Source organism: Thalia democratica, chromosome 9 (genome assembly GCF_965202585.1).
Source record: "Thalia democratica chromosome 9, ktThaDemo2.hap1.1, whole genome shotgun sequence".
NCBI lineage: Eukaryota > Metazoa > Chordata > Thaliacea > Salpida > Salpidae > Thalia > Thalia democratica.
In genome coordinates, this window is record NC_139173.1 from 2,875,724 (window position 1) to 2,888,218 (window position 12,495).

The 12,495-nt window shown below is 25.2% G+C and overlaps 1 protein-coding gene across 1 annotated transcript in view; it reads right to left on the minus strand.

Moving 5' to 3' along the window:
• Positions 1–10,099, minus strand: part of LOC145843831 (uncharacterized) — a 29,166-nt gene extending 19,067 nt beyond the window's left edge. The window contains exons 1-12 of the mRNA XM_082951069.1: positions 9,983–10,099; positions 9,289–9,456; positions 8,267–8,492; positions 7,754–8,016; positions 7,113–7,169; positions 6,713–6,836; positions 4,330–4,500; positions 3,555–3,683; positions 3,070–3,154; positions 2,889–2,943; positions 1,717–1,806; positions 1,111–1,264 (exon numbers count right to left, since the gene is read on the minus strand). Coding sequence (XP_082807195.1) covers positions 1,111–1,264; positions 1,717–1,806; positions 2,889–2,943; positions 3,070–3,154; positions 3,555–3,683; positions 4,330–4,500; positions 6,713–6,836; positions 7,113–7,169; positions 7,754–8,016; positions 8,267–8,492; positions 9,289–9,456; positions 9,983–10,087 — 1,627 coding nt within the window. The 5' untranslated portion in view covers positions 10,088–10,099. The remainder of the gene's footprint in view (positions 1–1,110; positions 1,265–1,716; positions 1,807–2,888; positions 2,944–3,069; positions 3,155–3,554; positions 3,684–4,329; positions 4,501–6,712; positions 6,837–7,112; positions 7,170–7,753; positions 8,017–8,266; positions 8,493–9,288; positions 9,457–9,982) is intronic.
• Between the last annotated feature and the right edge of the window lie 2,396 nt (positions 10,100–12,495).

Here is a 12,495-nt window from a genome sequence, read left to right on the forward strand (position 1 = left end):
TTCTACTGCTGCGGTTTAAATGTTTCAATTAAAATTAAATTAATAACTATAGTTCACATTCTTTTAGCAAAGAATTGAAAATAAATCAATACTAACTAGGAAACAAAAGACAAGAATTTTTCGCTTTTATTGGAGTTATATGTATGAATGTTAAAATTCTATTTCAAATTAATTTCATTTATGTACAATAAAATAAATTTAATGATGAGAACACAAATTACTATCAAGCGAATTCATAAGTAGCCACTTTTAAGAAACAAATAAAATAATTTCTAAAACTTATTTATCTTCTAAACAAAGTATTTATCTTATATTTATTATTATATTCTTATACGACACAAATTTCAAGTTTTCATTAAAAATATTGGAACATTTTTTCCCATAACAAAGATAACTACAAATTTATGCTGAAGGATATTTATTGATAAAATATTTAACATGTCAAACTCATGCATTTATAATGAACTTTGTAAAATCAAAACATTTTCAGACTTATTTTTTCCAGCAATAAAAAGTCCTAATATATAACTCAAGGCAAAGTTGTGTTCTTCTTTTAATTGTTTTTGACTTTTTTATTTTGTACTTGCTTTCATTAAATCAAAATTAATTCACCCAAAATCTTTATATAAACTTCCGTTTTTGAGCCCACACACAAAAAAAAACAATCTTTTTATTTATATAGTTCGTTATTTATTTGATGATGAAAAACATAAATTACTGTTTAATAATTATAAGCTTAGTGACTTGTTTATTTACGATGTTTCATAATATTACCATAGTTGAGTACCTTAATTCAGTTGTGATAAACAAAATTTCAATACATTTAGACAAAAAATTAATAAGCCTTGTTCTAATTAAAGTTGTTGTTATGGTAAAAAATAAATTAACATAAAAATTAAATAATTATATATAAATACTAACTAGTAAAACTACTATTCAACTGCTGCTGAGGAACAAATTAATACAACAAATATAAAATAAAATTGTTAACTTAACATTAACCAACAAGGTCACCAACACTTGATGATGTTGTACAAAATTAAAAATAACATTAATACAACAAATATAAAATATAAATATTTAATACTAAATATAAAATTTAATACTGACCAGCAAAGCCACCAACAACTTGTTGCTGTGGAACGAAATGATTGGCGTTGAAGTTCAACATTTGAGTTGAGAAATTCACTTGCTGGTTGTCACTAGATTTTATCATCTGCTTCTCCGCATCGTACTCCACATCCACAGTTCCACTTTCCAATAACTGAAAATTTTTACATACATTTGCTTCAATAAATCCAACGACCAAGAATGTCTGTATCGTTTATAATTAAAATGAGGTATATATAAAAACTATGAGTTTTAGCATTGAGACTTATTTCAACATGATGTTTTTATAACAGTTTACCTTTATCAAATAAAATTATACAATAAATGTTTATTTACTGTACCTTCACTTATACTGTTACAGTTTTGAATAATGTAACCAAATTATAATTCTAAAAAGGATACTAAGAAGTCTAACCAAAAAAATAATAGCTACAACTCTGCCAAACCTTTCAACTAATTTTGGATGCCAATAAAAGATAGGGTTAAAAATTGCTTATTTAAATAAATCCATGTAAAAGCATACAGTCATGTTATTTAATTATTTAAGTAATAAGTTCATCAACAACAAGTTATGTTTGTCTTATTATAAAATTTTTATAAACTAACATCAACAAGTTCCTGTTTCGAACAGTTCAATTCAACGAGAGTTTTGAAATTCAAAACGACATCCACTGAAGCGTAACCGTCCTCGTTGAGCTGATTTAATTATTAAATATTAAATTATTATTAGATAATTATTACTTATATTTAACTATAGTAATAATTATTATATGTCAAGTACATTGTACAGAGTTATTGCGATGAGCTGCTTAAATTTTTTTTTTTATTAAATTGATAAATATTAAATACTATATAAACTGTTATGTTATATTGAAGCATAACCATCTGTTATGAGTTGTTGTCTTTTCATATATTATTAGTGTATTTGTTATTAGTGTATTTGTTATTAGTGTATTTGTTATTAGTGTATTTGTTATTAGTGTATTTGTTATTAGTGTATTTGTTATTAGTGTATTTGTTATTAGTGTATTTATTATTAGTGTATTTATTATTAGTGTATTTATTATTAGTGTATTTATTATTAGTGTATTTATTATTAGTGTATTTATTATTAGTGTATCTATTATTAGTGTATTTATTATTAGTGTATTTATTATTAATGTATTTATTATTAGTGTATTTATTATTAGTGTATTTATTATTAGTGTATTTATTATTTATGTATTTTTATTAGCGTACTTATTATCAGCGTATTTATTATCAGTGTATTTATTATTAGTGTATTTATTATTAGTGTATTTATTATTAGTGTATTTATTATTAGTGTATTTTTATTAGTGTACTTATTATTTGTGTACTTATTATTTGTGTACTTATTATTAGTGTACTTATTATTAGTGTACTTATTATTAGTGTACTTATTATTAGTGTATTTATTATTAAGTATTTATTATTAGTGTATTTATTATTAGTGTATTTATTATTAGTGTATTTATTGTTATTGTATTTATTATTAGTGTACTTATTATTAATGTATTTATTATTAGTGTACTTATTATTAGTGTATTTATGTACATATACTGATTTATATGTTATCACTTAATATAACTCAATCAAAAATTTACTTTATTATGATATTGTGACGTCATAATTGATATACTTGACTTCAACTGAAACCAGTGGTATTGTTTTTTTTATAAAAAATTCAACTTTACAAATTATGAATTACTTAGAACAATTTTGTTATGAAATGTATTCTAATAAAACTTTTAACTAACTTGGCCTCTAAGAAATCCGTCATTAGCAATATTGACTTGAGAAAACCAAAATTGCCTGAAAAAAAATATTATTTATTCGTCTTTATTTGAAGTTTCTAATAGTTTTATTTGTACTTTTTCAATGTTGTTACCGAAACTTGGTTACTAATAGTTCAAAATTTAAATAAATATTTAAACTAACAATCTGTGAGTGAACATTTGTCTTCTAGTAGTTCCAGCATACTTTCCACTCGGAATTATTTGATCCAACTGAGGATGTTGAGGACCTGATAATTTAATTTAAAAAATAATTTAAAAACCGTTATTTTTATTTAAACATCTTTTGCTACTAGTTAACGGTGCTATTTTTTTTTAATTTTTAAATCAATAAAGAAATCATTATAATGTTATTACAAATTATATATCATAACATATAGTAAAAACAATGTGGAAATTTTTAATCACTTAAATATTTTATGATTTAGTTTGCCAATTTTTTTAACAATATTACTCACCATAAATATTATTACTATCAAATTTTGAAGCCAGTATAAAGATTATTTTTTTTCATTTCTATCAACTAATTTATCGTATAGATATACTAACCATAAATATTATTACTATCAAATTTTGAAGCCAGTATAAAGATTTTTTCTATCAACTAATTCATCGTATAGATATACTAACCATAGATGTTATTACTATCAAAAGTAGAAGCGGGATTTGTGTAGGGATTCTGGTTGAAGACTGGGAACTGTGGCATGGAAAATTGCTGCTGGTACAGCTGCTGGTTGGCGTCTTGGTATCTCTTTCCTCCTTTAAAAATCACATTTGTTCTTTTTTCTTTAGTTTTGTTATTGTTTTATAAGTAAAAAAAAGCTATTCCAGATAATTTTTAAACTTTCCATAAACATATTTTGTTTCAAAGAATTTACAGCTAATATTCAAATCCTAATTGTGAATATAATTAATAATTTACAAATAAAACTAAACATGTCCGTGGTTGCCACCAGTTTAAGTTATTGTAACAAATAAAACGAGTGTGAAGTTAGCTTGATAACGTTTTTCAACAATTTTAAAAGAATGTTTAAACTTCAGACCCAATTATTTTCCTTATCTTAATAGCTGGATAATTTTTTTTTTTTTTAGAAAGCAGTTCTTTGTCTTCAATGTACAAAAAAAAAAATTTTTGGATAGGGGCTTGGCAAAATTATTTTTTTCTTTTAATATTTATATTTATTAGTTGATAAATCCTGTACAACACTTTTTTTCCAACTGTAAACATTTTGTACTATTTGGCTTTATTCTAGATTTCCTAATTCCGAAATAAGGCCTAAAACGTTATCAAGCTAACTTCACACTCGTACAAATAAACAACAATTTAAGAAATAAACAGATTAAAACTAACGATTCACATGATACCCTACCACTGTTGTAAAAATAAATATTATAAAAAACAAACTATTTCCATGGTTTCCCCCTCTCCCTCTACTATTGTTGTATCCCCTCCTATCTCTCCTGTTCCTGTTACCACCCCGCTCGTTCCTGCCTTGCTGACCTTCTCTGTTATTGTTCCTCCTTCTCTGCTGCTCCCTGTACGATGGGATGTGCACATCAAGCTTCTTTCCTTTTCCTGTTTGTTGGTTGTTACATCATATAAAAACTATATATTAATTGCACCTGTTATATGATGTACTCAGGCTTTCCTGTTTTTGAGTTCTTATTCCTTTTCTTTTATAGTACTTGAGAATTTTATTTATCTTATTATTTAAAATAAATGACTATTATATGAAGGTTTTTAAACGTATTTATATACCATTTGCAACTTATTATTAACAGATTACTCATTTTTTTAATATTCTATTTCACAAAGCTTTTCAAAATTATACTAGTTCCATTTTAAAGTGATAAATGTAAGTTAATTGTGTACACTGTACATTTGTATTTATCTATTATTTTGTATTCAAATTACTTCCATCGTTGCCTTGTGAAGTAACAATGATAAATGATTATAATATCTATTTAAAAATAACGAACACCCAACATCAAACGCCACATGCATTTAAACTACGCAATCGTACAACTCAAATTTTTGATTTTTTTTTTTTAATAGTTCTTACTGTCAAAAGTCTATGATTTTATTAAATAAGAAAACAAAACATTCACTATATTTACTTACTACAAAATATTATTCATTTCAGCATCAAACGGAGTACTTGACATTGATTTGTTTTCACAACAACTTTTGTTGTATTGTTTGCATGTTTAGTAAGTTAAATAAACTTTGAAATAAAAAATTAATATTATATCTCATTTCTTTGCCAATAGATTTACTAAACACTTAATACGACTATATTGTCTGAGCAACATTTTTAGTAAGTAGTAGTAGCTTTAGGTAGGATTGCTCACTATATTTAAAATAATGTACTACTTTTTGATGTTTATATAAACTTTTATGACCAAATACAATTTTTTTAAAACATTTGGATTGAATTTACAATAAGTATTTTTTTAATCAAACTGAATTTAAAAGTTTGTGACTTAACACACTGTGTTTAAGTTTATATATAGTATAAAATTATGAAATGCAAGCGAATAAGACCATCTGTTTAAGTAAACAAATAAAACTTAAATTTTTATTTGCACAATTACTAAATACTTATTTTTATACTTTAATATGGTATATATAAAACAATGATTTTTTTTCAGCTTTTTAAAATATATAAGTTTATTTAGCATACAGTTACTTTGTTATATAACTAGTAGTTTTAGTTAGCTTTTAGAAAAACTATTTTTATCTAGGTTTAGTTGATTTTAATAGCGTAACAGACAATTCAAGTTTGTTTTCAACTTGTACTACCACCTACTATAAAATATCAGACGATTTGATAAATACAATACAAACTGTTGCTAATATGTTTGTACCAACTAAGTTGTACTAGCAATTTGTAGTAGTCACGTGAAATACTTTGAATTCTTGAGTTGCTTCTAGTGCTAACTTAACATATGAATGGTGAAAACAATATTTACACTGTTAGTATGATAACTAAATGTTGCATATTTATTTCTTGGTAGAATATACTTTAGTTCAATATTATTCAAAGCTGCAACTAACCTTCTCAGCATTATTTTGTTTTTTGTTTTATTATAAAACTGCGACTAATGTAACCAATTTACTGTGTGAATGGAGGCTTTACCCATACACATCTTAAAGAACACTTGGTATTATCGCTCGGTTTTTATTGTAATTGTATTGTAAATTAAACTTATGTAAATAAAACCATGGCCAATAAAACTAATTAAAATATTTTATTTCAAAGTTGTAACGAAAGCCTTTTGGTATACACATTTAATCGATTACAAGTTTAATGAAAAATTTAAATAATTAACTTAATGGTTTATAATCAATGACCAACCTATACAAATATATTTAGTATATAGTTGTTTATTGCTTTTTTTTTTTTATTAAAACAAATTTTATCATCTTTAATTTAAATAATTTATAACTGCAAGAAATTTATGACACTTGTTTATGGCTAAATATTTAGTAACACAAACAACAACAAACATTTAGTTTATATAAACTACTTGGTCAATATTTTTAAGTTTGTAACAATATTTAATTCAGGGTATCACATATTCTATATATTTAATTATAAATTATTACTTATATAAACAAATGTAATCAGCCAACCATTTTTTTACTAGATGGTGTTTTTTTTTAAGTAAATTTTTTGTTTTTTTCATGTAATAAGTCTAAAAACCAATCATTTTTTCTGCTTGACGGAGTATTAGCTGGTGTCTGTTCGCTATTTATTTATATAATTATTAATTAATCAACTGACCATTTTTTCTACTTGACGGAGTATTAGCTGGTGTCTGTTCGCTATTGGTTCCTTCTTCCGACGAAACATTCGCCACGCTCGTCGATGATGTTTTTGGTGATTTCCTGCTTCTATTCTTATTGTTCTGTAAAAATTCAATATGTTGTTAGTTGTGGCAAAAATACAGTTTTAACAGCACTTGCTTTTTTGTTCAAATCAGAAAATTTTAACTTGAAAAAAAAATTACTTTTTATACTTATACAAGAACCTGTTAATCAAAACAATTATATACATACTGAGTTAATAATTAAATTATTTTACAAACAATTATATATACTGAGTTAATAATTAAATTATCTTACAAACAATTATATATACTGAGTTAATAATTAAATTATTTTAAATATTTTCTGTTATTTACTTTTCTTTGTGCAGGAGTTGATTGAGCTGAAGCGCTTGGGGCGGATGATTCGTTTTCCTGTAATTTTTATTTTGAATAAGTAAAAAATAATCATTTGTTTTGTTGTTAATATGAATAAATAAATAACATAATAAGTAATCCACTGAAATGAACTTGAGTACTAAAACCTGAAAAATTATCATTACCTGTAAATTTTAAACTTTTGAAATTGTATTGTGAGAACTATATCTAATAACAACTAAATGGATAATAATCTTGTGCTAGGATTTTCTCATTGACAAAAAGTTTTACTTTAAATACATGATGATTAAACTGTTTGCCTTCCCTAAAACTGTATTTTTGCATGATTCGATTTTTACTATAATATAAACTATGCATTTAGTTCTACAAGCAATCATACTCAAAGCATTTTTAAGGACCGTTACTTCATTTTTAAACACTTTAATTTTTTACCCTACGTACAGGCTAACTAATACAATTATCAATAAAATATTCTTATTTCTACACTAAAATACAAGTGCAAATAATTCTAATTTACTATCTGTCATACCTTTACATTTATTATCTATTTTCAACTTATAATATTTATTAACATTTATGTTTATTTTTCAAAAATTTATGATTAATTAAATCTTATTCACCTCAACAGCAGCATCAAGTGTGGGCCAAACTTTACCCTCCGTATCAACTTGAGCTACAACAGAGGTACTAGAAGTGGTTGAACCCCACGCGTTAACACTTGGCTGTTTGGCAGGAACCAGATTGACTTCTTTTTTGTCTTGTTTCTTCACAGGAACTTTCTCGTCACTGGATGATGCGTTCTTGTTTTCTTTCTTTTTCTCGTCTCTTGGCTTTCCTCTGCGCTGTCTGCCGCCTCTTCCATTCCTACCTCTGTTGCTTGCTCCTTTTGAAATGAAATAATTTAAAAATCTTATAATATATTTACTTACAGTTATAATAATACAGAACTGTGACCAAGTGAAGTTACTTATTGTCACTTTGATTTTATTTGTTGGTTAGTTCAGTTACAATCCCATAAACTTTACTGTTTTCAATGTTGATTTTAATTTTAATAAAATGTTAATTTGCGTTCAACTTCAAACAATTAAATATTAATTTGAGATAAACTTTAACAAAATATTAATTCTACAAACCTCCTCTTGCAGATTTTGAGTTTGAGTTGTTGTTTGAGTTCTGCTTTGAAACCTCCTGCTTTACTTGCTGCACTTCTGTTTGTGGTTTGGCAACTTTTTTGACTGGCTGGGGAATGGGGAGGTTCCTGGCCCATGGATTTTTTGAGGGGATCGGCGCTGAAACATACTTCACTTCTTTCACTTCTTCTTCTTTCGCCTTCTCATCACTGTCTTTGTCTTCTTCAACCTTTGAAAGTTGTTGGTTGTATAAAACTATTTACTAGTCCCTGTCAGAATACTTTTGTTGGAGATCCTTGAAAATTTGATGTTACTTTACATGGTTAAGGCGCAAATTGATATTAGCTTTCAGGTCAAAGATACAAGTATGAACTAAACACATGATTTATGCAATATTAAAATTTGAATTAACAAGGTGGAACCCTTATGATAGGGGTTGACAGGTCTAAAAAGGAACTGGTTTAATATGCTTTAAAACTTATTTCTAACCTTTTTTTTGACCTATACATACCCTAATTTTAAAATTTAACACTTATAGATTACTTATTTATAAACAACTAACCAAGTAAAAATTTTGAGAGTGGTCTATAAGCTTCATTTTTTGAAGCACCTAACCTTAAGATTTAAATAAAGATTTGATAAACTAGAAGATCACAGTGTAACAACGTTTATGATCAGATTTATAATTAAATTATTTTCCTATAAAATCATTAACAAATGATTTACCCTTGTAGTTTACCTTATACTAATCCAATTAAAATCATAAAATATCATAACTAGTTAACAAATTTTAAGATAACCTATAAAAACAACCTACTCTTTATTTTTCTGTTGCAACTGGGAAATTACAGTGAAACATTTTTATGGTTAGCTATGAAACAATCTTGATACTAACCCAAATAAAAATATTATAAACCTAATATTTTAAATCTACACCTAACTAAAATAAAATAAAAATTTCAAATTTACATCTTACTAAAATAAACTTCAGAAATAAATAACAATAAATATAAATATTATTTTACCTGCTCCTTATTCTCCTGCTGTTCATCCTTCCTCTCCTTTCTCCTTTTGTTATTTTTGCTTCTGCCCCCGTTTTTGAACCTCCTCGGCGAGTTCTTGCCTCCTGATTCCAAACCTGAAAGCTGCCTCTCCTGCTTCTTGCCAACCACCTGCTTCCACTCTCCATCATCCTTGAAAATTAATTTTGTGAAATTATTTTCAACAAAAAATGTTGTTACCACTTTAAGTAAAAAATATATCCACAAATGATTTATAAAAATATTTATTCTATTCCTCAAATTACATTTTGTGGAAATAATAATAATACATATGTAATTTAAGGCAATACAATAAATACTTTATAATTAATTAGTGAAATATTTTTTAATTTATGTATGGGCTTATATGTTTAAAAATATAACATTCCATGCAGCTTTTAAATACATAATATATATTTTTTTAAGTTTCAAGGACAAAACTGTATTACCTATATTAAATGATCCTTTGATAACACTGATGTTATACAAAGAAAAATCAATAAAAACCACATCTTTAAATATTTGTTATTATAAAAATGAACACTGTTTTCAAATTAAAAAAACACAAATTCTGCTTGGTAGAGTCCAAAGCTAAACGTTAGTTTTTATTACAATCAACTGGGAATTTTATTCAAACTAATAGTACAAACTTATTTAAATATATTCAAAATATACAAACCTGCTGGTTGTCGTGGTGATCGGTCAGTGGTTGCTGGTTGTCATGGTGATCAACTGTGCTGTGGCTTTCTTCAGCCCAAGAAATTATTCCTTGACTGCTTGACATTATATTAACTAAAATTCTGTACAATAAGTTATATGCATTAAATCTTGTGCTTAAAATTTTAAATCTGAATTAATAAAATAAATTTAATAGTACTTGGGTCAAACACTTACTTAATGACAGGGTTGCCACTTGTTTTTTCAAAATTTTTTCCAGGTTTTCAAAATTTCTTCCAGGTTTTAAAAAAGCAAACATTTTTGGGTCAATTTTTAGTTTCAAGTTAATTTCTATTAAAGAAACTGTGTTAAATAGTAAAAAATATTGAAAAGATACTGTAAAGTTACTTTAAATGTGTTTTTTAATAAAAAACATTTTTGATGATGACAAAAAATCTTAATTATATGATAGATTTTTTGAGACAAATTGAAGTTTAACTACTGAAAATGTTAAAATTATTAAAAATTTCAGGTTTTTCCAGGTTTTTTGATCAAAATTCCAGGTTTTTCCAGATTTTTTTCAAAATTTCTAAAACTCCAGGTTTTTCCAGGTTATTTTAGCCTAAATTGTCAAATTCCAGGTTTTTCCAGGTTTTTAGGTAAAATGGCAACCTTTTAATGATTGATAATTTTTATGGGTAGAAATAACTATTTTTATAGAAACAACTTGGTTCTTTTACAATGCGTTATTTTAAAACAGATGAGATATAGTTACTTTTGTGAAAATTTCATATACAAATGTACTGTATGGACGATTATTTTTCATAGTCAATTTATTTGAATGTTTATTAATTTACTTGGAAATCTTTTTTGTTCTTATCTTTCAAGTTAATGACCTCAAAAGCTTAGGGAATGTTCCTTTCATTAATAGACAAAATCCAATTGTAATGTTTTGACAGAATAAAAGTTATATTACCAAAGGAAAAAAATGCTATAAATATTTAAAGTTTTTTTTTTTTTAATTGTTTAAAACTAGCTTAAAATTTAATTTAAAAAATATAAGTTTGAGAAATATTGATTAAAAATCAGAGAACACAGATTTTTCATAAAATTGTCTTTTTATTTTTATTTTTTAATTTAAGCATTCCATAATGATCCTACAAAACTTTCCAACCCCCTTTATCTTAAAAAACATATTTTCATTATAAGAAACAGTAAAAAGCAACTATAAGCAATTTTCTTTAATTAAAAAAATAACAACATGTAAAAAATTGCCAACCCCCCTATGCCCTTAGGAAAGTTTAAACTACACACCAAGTAAATTTTTATTTAGATTGACAATAAATATTATGAATGGCATCAAGATATTAGTGGGTTAAACACAAAAAAAGAAAGTGGTATTTATAGGAAAAAATTAAAACTGTGCTTATTTTAAGCTAAAATTATCAAAAAATAATTAAGCGAAATGCAAGAATCTCAATTAAAGCTTAAAATATAAATTAAGTTATTTACCTCAAACTAATTTTTTTTATGCATTTCAAGCAAAGAATAAATTTTTTCATGGTCACAAAATTCATCAAAAACATTTGTTTTTTAAGTATATACATTTTTTACATGCATATCTAAACAAATAAGCAATATTATTTTAAGGTCATAAGGTTGGGGATGCGTAAATCACTTTTTTTTCACAATTAACTTAGCTAGTACTTGCCATTTGTAAAATTTAAGGCTAAATTTAAGCATCTACAGTTTAAGATATTCAAAGGTTTCTTAGAGAAAAATTTAAAAGGCAAAAAAAACAACACCACTAAAGACCGATCTCCTATCTTTAAAACTTTTAATTCTAATTTAAGTATTATATGTTTTGGTTTTAAGAAAACAAATAGAGATCTCAACTGCTGGAGGAGAAGTAATATAATTAAATATATTACTTCTAATTTAAGTATGTCAGAAGAACATTTCAAATGCATAATATTTAAAACAATATCAATAAAAAAAATCACATTGTCCTTTTTTGGTTATATAACTTTTATTTTTTGTATTTAAAACTTGTTGCAAGAAACAGTTTCTAGAATCTTGAAGACTCTAGCTAAAAAAAAGAATAGGATTCAATTTCAAAAAAAATATTGACCAGTCCATAGGTTTTCATCAGAAACTTTTTAGATTAATAAATAAATCTCAAATGTTAGTATTAACTTTTACATTTTATAACAACTTACTTAAGGCTTTTATTTATAATTCAATTTACTTTTTGTAAAAAAAGGACTCCTCACTCCCTTATGCCGTTAATGTTCAAGTTTAAAAAATATTAATAATCATAGCTCTAATTATTATATTTAAAAATGTTTTTTTTAATGGTTATTTAAAATAATAAAATGAAGCCATATTTTATTTAAAGAAAACTTTGAAGTATAAAATAATTTACTCTAACTAATTGAAGTGTTGCTAACATTGTGATTAATTATGGGCATCGGAGGGTTAACACTTTTTATTACAATTTGATATTATTTTATAGAGTTTTAACTAAGCTACAAG